At 40.8% G+C, this 15,534-nt stretch overlaps 1 protein-coding gene and 1 long non-coding RNA gene across 2 annotated transcripts in view; one reads left to right on the forward strand and one right to left on the reverse strand.

Annotated features, from left to right (window-relative positions):
- LOC117768810 overlaps positions 1-1,811 on the reverse strand; it is a 14,684-nt gene extending 12,873 nt beyond the window's left edge. The window contains exon 1 of the long non-coding RNA XR_004615104.1: positions 1,773-1,811. This is a non-coding gene — a long non-coding RNA (uncharacterized LOC117768810). The remainder of the gene's footprint in view (positions 1-1,772) is intronic.
- Positions 1-15,188, forward strand: part of slc16a2 (solute carrier family 16 member 2) — a 19,224-nt gene extending 4,036 nt beyond the window's left edge. The window contains 6 exon segments of the mRNA XM_034597163.1: positions 7,749-7,893; positions 8,494-8,992; positions 10,486-10,629; positions 11,813-12,041; positions 14,218-14,490; positions 14,593-15,188. Coding sequence (XP_034453054.1) covers positions 7,749-7,893; positions 8,494-8,992; positions 10,486-10,629; positions 11,813-12,041; positions 14,218-14,474 — 1,274 coding nt within the window. The 3' untranslated portion in view covers positions 14,475-14,490; positions 14,593-15,188.
- The last annotated feature ends 346 nt before the right edge of the window (positions 15,189-15,534 follow it).

The raw sequence follows: 15,534 nt of genomic DNA on the forward strand, positions 1-15,534 counted from the left end.
TTTGTTACAAAATTTGCGATGAAGAAGTCACTAAGCAATATCAACTTTATTCTCACTTTTCTAGAGAATTTTAGTGCCTTGTTCAAAAGCATTAAGACAAGAGTGATGTAGCTTAGGCTCCATTAGTAACACTAATCCATCAGCTAAGGAGTGTTTTCCACTCTAAATTCAGTCTCAAGTGGACAGACAATAAAACTGACTGACAGCAGCATATTGGGCTAGAAGAATTACTCTTCTTGTCCATATTGAGCAGGAGCATTTTCCCTTTAATGTTGATAATGTATAAACGACACAATAAACTATACAGGCTCATGAGCAGAGGTTTGCATCTAGGAAACCTGCAGGCTACACACACACTTACATATCGACACACAAAGTACTTCAGAATAGCTCAAAGTGACTGCAGTAACAGTAGTGTTGTACAAATAAAACCAAGTAGATGTTGGCGTTTGTTCATATAAAGTTTCCAAAATGGCTCAAGTGTGTGTTCAAATGTCAAGTTTTGTGTTTGGTTACACAAAGAGGACGTGCAGACAGTGGTGTGCACTGTCCTTTTTGTGTGACCTCGTCACTGTGTCATTTGTCTTGGCAATCATTCATATCAGGCAAGGCAATTTTATTTATAAAGCCCCTTTAGGTTTGAGTCCCCTTTACTTTGGGCACTTTAACTTTGTAGACCTTCTATATCCACAAAAAACCTATAACCCTAGATTAAAGGGAAAAATGCTTTAAGGCATCAAGGGGATTAGTGGGTGGCCTGGAATTTGAAACAGCATTTTGAACATTATGGGAAGCTACAACTTAACTGAAACACAGGCTCATAAAATGTGTGCAACATTAGTAGTTCTTTAAAAGTGCCATTCTTTTCATTTAGTGGTCGGGGAAAGGCAGGGATAGCAACAGCCTTGATATAATCACAGCACTGTCTTTATCTCTACAATGAGATCTTTCATCATATCAGATGCGGTCAACATTCAGTGGCTGACATTTCTTTAAAGACACATATCAACTCAGTAAAAATAACTTTCTAGCCGAGAAGCAGGTGTCTGTCACAAGCGAACCTCTGTAGTCATTAACATACTGCTGTGCTCTGCTGCTCTGAGGCTCCGCTGCCCCGGATTGCTTCAGCAACTCCGGGGGTCGGTGGAAATCCCAGGTTGGCAGATCAGGGAGTACTGTGGCATTTTTGGCATTCCAGTGGGCCGGGCAATGGGTTCAGGTCAGATCAGAGTATCTGCAAGCTCCCCACACAAGCAGGTACGTACAGAAAATCAAACACAGGGATAAAAACTGTTTTTGTTAAATGTGGTTTCATAAGTTAACACATACATCCATCGCAGTATTCCAGCAGGTGGAAAAGGAATTAGTGAAGCAAAAAAAAGTAAATGCTTCCTTTCTGACCCAAAGGAGTGATGTGAGCTTATCAGGAGTGAACCCCAAGAGCTGGTTGAGGCAGGGAAATCCAGTTGTTCTGCTACACTGTGCTCTCTGTCCGTTACATATCTGATGTAAATCCATACATACTCTTCATCTTAAATAATTAACAGCGTCAAAACCTTTGGATTGAATAGTAATACTTTTAGCTTGATGACGTGACCAGTAAACATCAGCATTGATTTCTAATTGTTAGTGATTGATACCAAATGAACAACTCATACAGCATCTTGAGATTCCTGCTGTCATTAAGTTTTTTTTCATGCACTCAGGCTACCCATTGTTAAAGTCTTCAACTAGTTCACACAGTTAAAGCATCACTCGGCAACTTTTTAAACCTTAAAACAGGAACTTGAAAACTAATTTTGACTTGAGATAAGGAGAATTGTGCCGCTTTCATTCCTACTCCTCACCCAGAAACAGTTTTCTTGCTCATTGTAACTTTGGTAGTTGCAGCTTTAACGGCTAGAATCCGGCCCAGCAACTTCAAGAGTAAAGCCAAACTTTAAATAATAAGACAATACAGCAGCACATTGCCCACCCCTAGCATCTGCTAAGACCATTTCATGTGGCCATGAGGGAATGGGCGTCCTTACCAACAAGTCCATGGTCTACCTTCGGGTGTCTATTAATGTTGCAAACGTATGTACAGCTATTGTTACTTTAACTGTTGGTACCCAAGACAGTTTCGAAGAAAATGTGTTGCATTGTTTTGCAGATAGGATATTTCCTCCCTGTCTCTATGGGAAATCGTTTGAGGCACAAACACTGTGCTAGGAAATCATTTTGACAGTTGTTTTGTTTCTGATTGTTTGGGCACATTGGATTTTCCTTCAATTGAAAGGTTTGGGTTCATATGAAGGTCTGAAACTGCCTAAATTAATATTAAATAAAGAAATAAAATAAATTAATATACAATTAAATGCACATTTAAATTTTTGCAGTTTCTCTCCAAAGATTATCTTTGATTGTAAAACTAATTATTGTTTGCTCCTAAACGCAGTGGCATCTCTCTATTCAGATTGGTTTTAGTTGCCAAAGGTTGGAGATGTGTGTCTCTCCTGATAGTCGATACTTTGGAGGTGAATTTGTTTGTACTGCTCAAAGCATTGAATATGTTAGAATAAGTCGGCATCAACCCGACTTTCCAGGAACAATGTCCTTGTTACTCAGGATAATCCGCCGAACAGGCTGTGAACGTTTTTCTTTGAAAGCACTTTCATTCTGTCTGAGGGGCTGCAGTAAATCCTTCAGTGGTCAGCTGATGTGAACGTTAACACCCTCAAATTATAGACGAACTTTGCCACTCTGGCCTCATAGTTTATTTTCAGAACCAACGTCCTGGAGCACACGGCCAACACAACAATCACTATGCAAATTCTATACTGTGCTGTAGCTGCTACTTAACAACTCTCACAGCAGCATATTGTAAGAGGAGTGTTGAGGTAATTGCTCCAGCACAATCGTGTAAATGTCAGTCCTGAAGGGACTCGGAGGACATGAATGACGCGAGTGACTCACTGTTGGTGCTCTCACAGCAGCAGAAAAGCTGGTTCGTTTGGCATGCAAAACATTTATTAAGATATGTAAGTTGACTGGGGCCAGTTAAAGCTATATGTACCCATGACACAGACCAGCCAAAAAAGCCACATGTTCCAGCATGTGTAGAAATACAGTATGCTAGGAATATTACCCAGTTGATTTAGTTAGGTTTGCACAGAACAAACAGCATGCATGTATACTATACAGCTTGCACTGCCTAATACAAGCTAAACCTAGTGACCTCGGGTTAAGCTCTTGATGCATTAAATGATGCTGCCTCTTTAAAAACCCACAGCGTTTCTCTGCTGCAAGAGGTTTGTCCCGCTAATGTAAAGATGGGTCCTATTGAATCTCTCTGTCTCTTCACTGCTGTCAGACTGGATCCATCATGTACAGACACATGACACACACACACACACACACACACACACACACACATTAAATTACATTACATATCATGTAGCTGACGTTTTTATCCATTAAGTGCATTCAACCATGAGGGTACAAAACCAGAACAGCAACAATCATGTAAGTACAATTAGTCTTTAAATAAGCCAAACTACAAGTGCTACATGTAAGTGCAACTAAACTCACACACTTGTATTTCTGTCTTAGTGAGGACATTCACTGGCAAAATGCATTTCCTAGTCCCTAACCTTAACATTAACCATCACAACTAAATCCCCGGCGAGGTCTATGCTCAAAATGGTCCTCACAAAGATATAAATACAAGTACACACACACACAAACACTTTCTTTTCATTTTGCACCAGCCTTCCTCGCTGAGTTCATTTCCTTTTGTTCGAAACTGTCCTGAACTAATCTTCTCTAATGAATACACTCTCCTCCTCTGTCTATTCACAGACCTCGGCCTGTGCCAGCGCAGAGAAGAATGGGGCATCGGTGGGTGGGTTGACAGAAAAGAGAAAAAGAAAGTGGAGGAAAACAGGCTTGGGTCTGCAGTTTTGTTCGCCTCTGCGTGCACATCAGACCTTGTTATTTTGTAGACAACGTGCTTGTTTTTTTTCCTGCACAGTAACATTGAACCCAGATGCTGTCATGGTCTTCTCCACATTGGTCCAGTCAAGAACCTGTGCATGCAGGCTTGAGGCAAAGTAGGACAGAGGAACAACATCAACCATTAATTAAGACAGTTGTACTGCTGGTACTGGTACTTAGGTTATCATGTTACATCAGGGCCAGATTGCTGCCGCCTTCAGTTCGAGCGAAGACACAAGGTACTGAGGAAGCTGGGAAAAGGGTTGAAGAATGAGTTTCTGGAAATTAAACCTTACATTTAGCCTTAAAGTGTTCCTAGTCCTCAATAATATATTGGCTGTCCTTCTGTTTGTTTCTATTCAATTCGTTGCTCTACATTACTCATACTGTATTTCTCTGGTCCCATCTTCTTGAAAACATTTATTCAGCTAGGGAAAGAAAAAAACAGTGAGCTATCTATCTTTGTTACCTCCACCAAGGAGGGTATGTTTCCGTCTGCAGGATTACACAAAAACTACTGGATGGAGTTGGACGAAACTTGGTGAAAGTTTGATTCAGGAGTGCAGATCTGGATCGTGAACATGTTGAGTGCAGACACATCTAGAGCCAAAGATGAACAGTACAGAAAGAGCATGTGGAAAAAGCATATGGGTCACGCTTCTGATGGAAAGAGTAGTTAAACATTTTACAGTGCTGCTAAGTATGAACTGCCCAGCGATAGAGTAGGTGACCAGCATGTCTACATATAACAGTGGATATCCAGATCTGAGACAACACTTTGGCTGAGCTGAGACTGACATACGTATATAAGATCCATCCATACTAACCAACTGGCCATATGGTTGTGGACGAGGAGCGGAAAGTTGTGCTGGAGATAGAGGTGGGGAGTCTGAAGTGACAGCACCATCAATAAGAAGGAATATGAGAAGCTGGAGAAATACCAGTGAAGGCAAAAGTGATCCCAGTAGTAGAAGCGTGCAAGACTGTGGCCACTAATTTCTGAGATTCCAGAGGCCTCTAACCCAAACTGAAATCGACCTGATTATGTCAGGAGGTCTGAGTGCAGCACTTTTAGTTTTTTTAGAGATATATACATATGTCATTAAATTTGAATGTCTGCAGGCTTTTCTCTTGGCTCATGTAGAACCATCCCTCCACTGAATTGGGATGCCTCTATAATCAAGATATATACAACATATGTTTTGCCATCTACACAATTCCGTAAATACTATAACTGAAAAGACTATTGGGCAGAGTTAGGACTCTTTTGAGTGTTTTGCATTGTGGTGCTGTTCATACTGGAAAGCCATAGAGTATGTTCAGCCTTCAGGGCAAATATGAGGATTTAGAAGTCCACAGAAAGCATGTGAAGTGAAGCATAACATGATATTTTGAAGATCAGTTGTGGAATTGTTTTGGTTCAGAGTATTAAAGGTGCTATAATCCATGTTTTTATATGGATTAAAGGATTATGTGTAATGTGAAAAGGATTGATTGTAGTGAAAAACAAACACAAGTTTTAACCCAACTCTGCAGTTACTCTACAGCACCATTGTTTCAGTTTATAGCAACTACCCTGTTTGGATTCATCGTTTCGTTTTCAGCCACAGGAAGCAGCTGTTTTAAGTGAAAAAGGTCTAAAAAGTGACTGTACTCTAACCACCCAGCACCAAATAAGAGGTAATGAATGAGAAGCTAGTGAACAAACAGGCATTTACCAGATATTTCCCTCAGGATTTGGTGGTTACAGAATGTATCCTCAGAACGGTTACAGACTATATTAGACAATCCCATGTACACTAAATTTAAAGCAGCAGTTCCTTAAGAGAGTGCTATCGGGCCATGGAAGATTAAATCTACAGCCATACCAGGTTCAACAGCAGCCTCTGCCTCCTATTCCCAGGCTCATTTTGATGGTTGATGTCAGATAGGAACTGTATTTGATTTAACAGGATTTGGTTGGCTGGTGCCTGTGCTTTTGTTTGTTTAAATACGATTTGATTGGCTGGTGCCTGCACTGCCGCATGAAAACTTTTACCATACGCAGCGTGGCCAACAGAACCACAATGTAGTTGGGCAACGCATGACGTCGGCCCACTCAAAGTGAATGAGCAGTGTTCCCGTTAAAGCCTCCAAAGAATGCGTGTGAGTCCTGCATTAACGCTCTAGATCAGTGATGCAAAATGGGGCAATTGTAATGCTAAGGTGCTTATAGGATGCCAAACCCCAACTCTTTGGCTCATTAAGTAAAGTGGGTTAATCTGATCTCATGCAACGTTGCTACTGATTTCTCCCTCAGGGCTATATGTTTTCATGTCAAGTGTTAAGTATGAGACGTGTTGGGAGGCCAATGTAAAGAAGCTATAAAACATTTATCTATTTTACTGTTGCACATGTTGCACATGTTGCATTTAATTACTATTAATTTAATAACCCTGGTATCCGCCTCACCCAGTTAAAGTTTCTGGAAATTTTGGTGTCAAGATGAATCTGAGTTCATAAAGTACATATAAAACAGCAGAATTTGCCCACTCTTGTTTAATTTGATTAAATAAACCATAGGAAGGCTGAGGTGCAGTTCCACCCTTAAATTACACAAAATCCGATGTACACAATAATGGTAGTACAGAAAACCTCCACAACAAAGACTGTTTGTATAATGCTGCAGATCTCGTGTTTCATTGTGTGGGTGTATGCACGTGTGTGTGTCTGAGTGGGTGTATCAGTTCATCCACCTGTTTGTCAGTGTGTCTGGTCTCATTCCCGTCTAGCTTTTAGATCAGTGTGACCCACAGCCCAGACGACATGGTAGACATTAAAGCTACCTTTGCTCCCGGGGGCCTGGACGCAGGCACTTGTTTGTTTGCACTTCAGGGTACACAGTGTCTCTGTTGGATCACTGTGGCTCGTGATGTTTTAACTCTGGTTGGATATTACACCACCAGCCTGAACTGCCCACTTTGAGCCACTTTATAATCTGCCTAATCACCATGAGAAATTTTATAGAGTGTGTCCGATGAACAGTACATGATGCAGAGTTACATGAATTTATATTAATAGCAAATCACATCACATGGTGGAGTGTCATTCAGAGAGAGGTATTATTATTATTATTCAGGTTTTCTGCCATAGGGCTGGGCGATATAGCCAAAAATGTCTTATTAGTCAATGTCGATAATTATCACGATCAATTTCACATTATTATTTTTTTCAAGTTTAACGACTGATTTTTGCTACTGAGTGAAGGTTCTGGTTTAAACTCTTCTTTATGGGCAAACACGTAAAATTCTGAGGACATTAAAACCTATTTTATATTACACCTCCTCACTGTGCTTGCACAATGCATAAGCAATATATCTATATCTATATATATATAACTTTCAAATCAAATCACAATTCAATCATTATTGTTATCGTCGTGTCCTAATGTATATAATTTTGTTTCCTATTGCTACTTTCTTTCAAGTAGGGCTGCAAATACACACAATTGATTTACTATAAGTAGCAGTAAGGGCAAATCCTTGGAACCCCTAAGGTTTTAGGAATTTGCCTTTCTTGTAGAAATTGTTGAACAATAACACACGACAAGGTTTTTCAGTGTATTGCCTCCATACAGGAAAGAGATTAAATTTCTCCTCATTGTCCTCATATCAGTTGTATTGCACAGAACTGCATCCTGTATTTCCTCCATTTGTTGATTTACAGCCACAACCTTCAGCATTTCCACGTTACTCTATCTATCTCTTTATCTCCCTTCTCCTCTTCCTCTACAGCCTGGGTCGGGGCCCTGCCATGGGCATGATTCTTCTTCTGTTCCCCTGTGGTCAGCATGTCACCGACCGCTTTGGCTGCAGGAAGAACGGCTGTCTGCGGCGCACTGCTGGCTTTCATAGGCTTGCTCAGTACATCCTTTGCAAAGTAAGCTAGTGAACATTTATAGTAGACATCACTTGTTCTTGCCCCAGTTTGTGCTTCTGGTATATTATCATTGCATTTTAGTTACAGAGCTACTGTTAGCATTCATTATTCAAAAATAAAAAATATTCATTAGTTTCCCAGTTAAGATTTTAACCTGTTTCTCTAGTTTCAAGTGTATTTTCTAACCTAGTAGCTGGAAATAAAATGTCTCTGCTATTTAAAAAAAATATGATTTCATTATTTTGTGCGTACATTTTTTGGTTATGTATATATGTTTAAAAATAGAAAGTGACATCAATACAGACAGTATTAATGTACATAATTGATCAGGAAACAGAGTAATGTTTTGTAATGTAACTTCTAGGTTATTTTAGCTGTGATATGGGCAGCCTGACTTATGTCATTTGATATTTTTGTTACAGTGGCATGCATGGTATCTAATCATCTTTTTTATTCCTCGTTTGCACAATAATTACAGTTAAAGCAGAGCAACTGGAGTTATAGTATTTGAATCATCATCTGCTCCTTGTCAACATCTTATCATCACTATCTTATCTTCCTTTATCTATCTCTTTTTTATTGCTTCACTCTTTATTGCAGCTCCCTCGGCCTTCGTTATTTTACATATGGCATACTGTTCGGCTGTGGCTCCTCCTTCGCGTTCCAGCCCTCGTTGGTCATCCTCGGCCACTACTTCCGTCGGCGCCTGGGACTGGCCAACGGCATAGTGACAGCCGGTGCCAGCCTCTTCTCCATGGGCCTCCCAGTTTTCCTCAACAAGGTGGTGGAACCTCTGGGCCTCAGCAGGACCTTCCAGATCCTCAGCCTCTTCATGCTGGTGCAGGCGCTGCTGGCGCTGGCATTCAGACCTTTAATGCCTGCTGGAGGAGGCATGGGACCCCCGGGCATGGGTCCTGGCTCTGCTGAGCCCCAAACCCAGTCGGGGGCTACTGCTCAGGGTGCAAGCCTTTGGAGCAGGGTTCTAGCTGGGTTCAGGAAATACTTCAACCTGCGTGTGTTTCACATCGTGACATATCGGCTGTGGGCGTTTGGAGTAGCTACAGCTGTGCTGGGCTACTTTGTACCGTATATACATCTGGTAAGAACATCTCATGGGCAGTGGAATGCATGTTTAATGAGCAAGATATGACTGCTTTCTATCAGTGTGTTGTGATGAACACACATCTTTTCCATTGACTGTATATAAAGATGGACGACACGATAGCCTACCACAAGTGAAGCCAAAGGCTCTTGATCATTACCTACTGGCTGGATGCAGTATAGGTCATGTCTTCCTCCATGTTATTGGATGTGACATGGGCCAGAATAAAATAGCCAAAGTAAAGTTTTACCAATATGGCTTCTGTCATTTTAGGTAGTTCTTATCCTCCCAAATTTTTCTGCAAAGTTAGTTTTTTACTTATTATTGATGCTGTGAAAAGACACCTGAGACAACAAAGACAAGCAGGTTCTCTCGGCTCCATCCACCAATCACTATTGCAGACGCTGGCTCTAAATGCGCAAAATGGCAGCGTTCGTATCCAGGATATTTTGGCTTCAGTTCTGAATAGTGAGAGGAAGAGGAGATGTTTTGCCATCTTTATTTACAGTCTATGGTCTTACCCTGCAACTTAGCTTGTTAACTAACATCTGCTCACAGGCTAGATATCTACTTAGCTGCTCAGCTTACACACAGATCTTCATTACCACTCCTGATAATGCACTGTCCATGACTTGTAAACTACAGCGCAAGTTTGTTTGCTTTGTCTGACCTTGTTTTTCGTTTATGACTAAATGATAATGGTATAGTAATTTTTTTGTTCAAGAACAAAAGTCAGCTGCAATATTTTTAGAAAATCTCCACACGAACTATGACTAACTTTGGTGTGAGATAGTGAGATAGTGATGGATGGGGATGGAAGTGTAAAGCTGTAGCGTGGAGCTGTGAAGTTGATCTCCCTCCATCCAGATGTCGGACGTTCCAGCTCCGGCCTCCCTCTGTCAGGTCTGTTGTTTCAGGCCCGGGCCCAGATGTAAACACAGCCCCGGCCTTTGTATTGGCTCAACCCACCTCAGGAAACCTCTCCTGTATGGCCTCTCTGTATCCCTAAACATGCCTATCCTATGGCCATTGATGAATGTAGAGCCCTTCAAAGGAGAGCAAATATTTCACAGGGACCAGCTTGCTCAGGAAAGACTTCAGAGGGCGGTTTCATGTTTTGGATCTGAATTAGGGGTCAGGGCTGAGGGGAGTTGGAGACTCTGACATATATGCGTCGGGTCTCGCTCTCCTGCTGTTCCAAAGGTCGGCGGATGAAGACATTTTGTTATTGTTAGACTGTAGCTTTGGGGTTATGGATGGACAACGCCGCCATTCCACAAAACACACACCCATTTACCGACTTCACTGATTTCTTAGCAACACAGAACAAAAACATGTGAAAAAAGCTCACCAGCAGGTTTTGTGGTATCTTTGTTTGCTCATACATTATTGGCAGCTTGGGAGTGTTTTCTCCTGCAGCACATTATCCACTGTTGCAAGCAGCCAAATCTCACACAGCACTGTGTCTGTTTTTCTCTTTCATGTCTCAGATGAACTTTGTGAAGGAGCGCTTCGAGGGGACCCAGAAGGATTGGGTTCTCCTGGTGTGCATAGGAGCTTCGTCTGGGGTGGGACGCCTTGCTTTTGGAAAGATCGGAGACCTTATTCCAGGCCTTCAAAAGATCTACATGCAGGTGCGGAAATTAAACATCTGCACATTAACTTTAATCTGAAACAGAGACGTCCTTGTGCTAACTATTAACATGTGTGCTTTGTTTGTTATTCAGACTCTGTGTTCCCTGGCACACACATTAAACCAATAGTTTTTTCATATAATCCAATAAAAGGCTGGGTGTTACCGATTGAAACTTGGATATTATATGTGTAATTAGAGTGATTCAGTGGATGGTAATGGCTTATTAGGCAGAAGATAAACATGACTCAGACACTTTTTGCACTTATAGTGTCTTTCTTAGAATTACACACTTTGATAATGAAAAAGAAGATTCAGTCCTGTAAAATAAAAGAGGGAAAAGCAGTTCAGAGCAGTTTGAGAAATGAGAAATACCTACTTCCTGCAAACGTCCAGATAATCCTTCATTGTATGGTTCAGCAAAGGGATATTAAGTCTAAGGCTGATTAAAACCTAAATACCTCAATATTGCATGACATTTTTGCACTAAATGCAGAAGTCTGTAAAATATTGATACACCAAAAAATATGTTTAGAATTACCTTTTGGCACTATTGTCCATGTAGATTGTGCAGAGATGATATTTTATGATTTAAGGATAAGGACATCATGTTCAAATACAGTACACTGCTCAGTAGTTTCTCTCCTGCTGGCTAAAGAAAAAGAAAGTATAAAGCAAGCTCATCCAATTTTAATAAACACTAGGTGCTGGACAGAAGTAACGTAAACCAGAAGTCGAGAACTGTCCGCACATCAGTTCATGTTCCCACAAACCTTTTTTATTCTTACCAGGTAGGTAACGTTTTGGGCAGACCAGGCCTGTGCAAACAACATTACCTACCTGGGTGGTGGAATAAAAAAGTTTGTGGGAGCATCAACTGACAAATAAAGAAACACACTGAGTTGATCTTGACTCTTAAAGATGTGAAGTTTTATGGTTATTGAGGGTTTTAATCGTGAACTCTGAGCTCAGGATTATATAAATGTGTCAGACTTTTTAACAGTTTTTCCAACTTAAATATGTTGGTCTTTATAAAGCTGGAGGGTGTTGTCTCTCTCTATTCTGCCCTCATTGACTAACATCAGCACTATGGAAATGAGAGAGCGGGCAAACATTAATTAAATACCAGTACAACGTGAAACTATAAAGACATTAATAGCTTATCCTCTCACTGTCTTTTTCAGGTGGTGTCCTTCATCGCTCTGGGCCTGATGTCCATTTTGATTCCTCAATGCCATGCGTTTGAGGCGCTGGCAGTCGTGTGTGTGTTCCTGGGCCTGTGTGACGGCTGCTTCCTCACAATGATGGCCCCCATAGCGTTCGAGCTGGTCGGGCCCATGAAGGCCTCGCAGGCCATAGGATACCTGCTGGGCCTCATGGCTCTTCCAATGACGGCAGGTCCACCCATCGCTGGTGAGTAGCTTGCTCTTTTTCCTGTTTTTCACAATTTAGCTCAGATTTATACAGAACATCCCATAAGGAACTCATATCCTGTGGTCTGACTTCAGGATTTTGGCAGAGACAGGGCACAGTAAGTTGAAATATATAACAGAGAAAAACAGTAGAACAAAGACAAGAAAAAATGTAGGTGAGCAAAATGTATGGCAGGATTATTTGTGCTGCACATTGTGTCTCGAGAGGTTTGGGCTTGTAGCCAACTCCAGGTAGTCTCCAGGGATTTGTCCTGAGAGAGAAAACCTTGGATGTCAGAGAAGAATCTGTCCAATCTTGGAGCAGATCTGGATCCGAGGGCAGATCATTTGATTACTTTTTCTAACATTGCAAGATAGAGCGTTGTTCAACAATCTCTTTGATTTCTAAGAGAATATTTTCCGGATCTCAATGAAAAAAACACAATGAAAACACCAGATCTGGATCCCTGCCCGAATTGACTGGGTTCTTCCCTGACCCATACTGCATCCTTTACACCAAGGCTAGTGATAATTCATCTAGTTGTTGTGTGTAATCTTGCTTACAAACAAACAAACTAATCAGCCAACAAAGGGATAAGGGTAACCATAATTTTTTTTTTTCATTTAGTATAAGCTTCTTTTAGTTCTCTTAATCTTTTGCTGTAATTTGTTGAAAACAAATGTAAAAACCCCAAAAATATTATTCACAATTTTGGAAACATGGAAAATATTTTGGTTTCACGTGACTACTATTTCTTTTAACAAAAAAACAATGAATGTTTTCTCAGGGAACGTGTTCGGCTGCAATTACCTTGTACCTTTGCTTGCTGTTCCCTGTTGTTCCTGCACATATGTCTGAAATGTGCCCATCTTTTATCAATAACGGCAGTCAGATAATAGGCTTTAGAGCATCCGGTGCATGTAGGATGCCACTGTAAGAGGCTAACCAGCAAATGATTGCACTATTTGTGTGCGCACACAAAGCCCTGCAGAGGTAAAGCACAGTTTAGTGGTTACATTTGGTGTATGATTACAGCCTCTTTCTGACTCTGGCTTTATCTCCTGTAGATACAAAACATGAAGCTGGCAGGATGCAGACTTTTATAATGTGCAGTATACATACTGTATAATGTGCTGCATCATATCATACTTAACTTTTGACTAAATATTCAAATGCATTCATTAACTCTACATTCAATAGAAAGGGCTGAATGAAATTATCCCTGTATAAACATATGTGCTTCTGTACAGTATGTTCTATTGACCGGCAAGAATGTGTACACAATAAGCAACAATGTATGCACTCACCCCTCCAAGTGGTCTCATGTCACAAGCTCAGTGCGTTAAACTTGTTGACCTTGTTCTGTCAATGCACTGTGTGTATAGTTTGTTTTTTTACTCACATGTGGATAAAAAACACATGTTCGTCAGCAGTAGCATCAAAACCAGGAGCAACACGTGTTCCACAGGCTGTGTTAACCCGCCAAAAACAAAATCTCCATAAAGAAGAAAACTGGCATTTAAAGGGTGACAATGCTGAAAATGAATGAATATTTCAGGACTGATATTGGTTATTAGAAGTGAAAAACAACATGAATCTGTATAGTGTTATAAAGAAGTGTTAGGGATTGCATTTTTATCCTTAAGGTTTAAATGTTTAAACGTGAAACGACACAAAATAAGAACAAGATACATTTAAAACAAATAAATAATAATAATTACAATTAAAACAATGCAAATGTTGTTAATTATCAGTGACATAACCCAGGTTGTGTTAACTCTCCAAAAGAAATTCTTGACAAATTTCGATGGAAATAGACATATATAGTGTTTTTATAGCAGTTTTAGGGAGCAGACATTTTTGTCCCAAAGTTGCTGAGAGGGAGTATTTTAAGGGAGTCCTACAGGTTAAAGATAAATTGAAGTAAAAAATAAACAAATTTGGTTATAATTAAAATGTTTGACAGAATTATTGTGGACAAATCTTGTGTGGTACATGATGTTACAATGAAATGTAGCTTACTTTCTTGAGTTGGACTGTGAACTTCCTGACTATAGCAAAATGACTAGCCAAAACAAATAAATAAATGTGCCAGGGTGTGAATTCAAAAGCAGGATGTGACTCGCTTTGTCTACATCCATAACATTTATTGTCTCCTCCTGCCACCACTGCCCAGGTCTCCTACATGATTACTTTGGGAACTACACGGTAGCCTTCTCCCTGGCCGGGGTGCCTCCTATGGTGGGGGCCGTGGTGCTGTTCTTTGTGCCCCTGATGCACTCCAGGATCCAGCGAGGCCAGGCCAGGGCGTCACCAGAGGAGACGTCCACGACCGCCCACATGTTGCCCACCACGCCGCTAGCAGAGGAGCCCAAGAGCTGCACCAATGGAGACATCCTCCCCGGCTACACTGACGTAGAGACCCACATCTGAGTCGCACTGTACAAAGGTTACAAACATTTACAACCATCCTTCACATGTCTAGAATCTGCACCTGGAAATATGTAAATACGTTTCCCTTCACGTTTCCTTTCCTTTTGTTTTTTCTCAGGGATTCAGCCCACCAGCACCTTTTCTCATCCTTCGATTGCGCTCCTCCCAACCAGAGCTCTCAACCATGGACTTCTGTTTGCTGACCTTTGACCCCACCTGGCCCTCATTGGCTGTTTTGTTATTTTCACATGGAGAGAAGTGGAAAAGGGCACTCTGGCTACAAACTGCAGAAAGGACAAAAAACAGGTGCATCAGGGTAGTATGATGGAAATATTTAGGGAGGATAAGCACAACAAAGTCTCTACTCCAATTGTTTCATCAGTGGGGACTCTGTAGTAATATAAACTGTACCTCCAAGAGGAAAGAAAGGAATAGATTTTACCTGACAGCGGTAGTTTCTGATTTCACAGCAAGTATGACTAGAAATATATTATATTACATATATTTTAAGTCATAAAAATGAAGAATAGTCTTATTTACGACTAAAAATTACTATTCTTTATTTTTAGATTCCTTGTAAACACATTTTGAGGCATATAAAAACTAGTGAAGGGATAAATTCTCAATTTTTTTTATGTAGTACCTCATGCATCAAAGTTTTCTCAACACACTGCAGGTTTTACTTTGTTCTACTGTTTTCTGCTGAGCCAGCGACAAGAGAATCATATGTACAGTACATGTTGTAAATGTCACTGCAAATTCCTCTGAGAAATCAGCAACCAGACACAATCACCTCAATTCAACCGCACACTGTTCCACACGGTGCTCAAAGCCAGGGTCTCAAACTCAACTACTCAACCATCCTGCCTGCACGGGAGACACATATGTGACTTTGGCGGCTGCTGATTCCACTGATTTATTTGCCACGGACTCGTGTGTTGGATTTTTCTACTGTTATATTATAGGTCAGTTCACTCAGAGGTGAGCAGTGAGATCAGTGCATCTCCTACACCAATCACCGAGAGGAAACACCACAGTCGATACAAGGTCTTCTCGTGAG

Source organism: Hippoglossus hippoglossus, chromosome 10, assembly GCF_009819705.1.
Source record: "Hippoglossus hippoglossus isolate fHipHip1 chromosome 10, fHipHip1.pri, whole genome shotgun sequence".
Classification (NCBI taxonomy): Eukaryota; Metazoa; Chordata; class Actinopteri; order Pleuronectiformes; family Pleuronectidae; genus Hippoglossus; species Hippoglossus hippoglossus.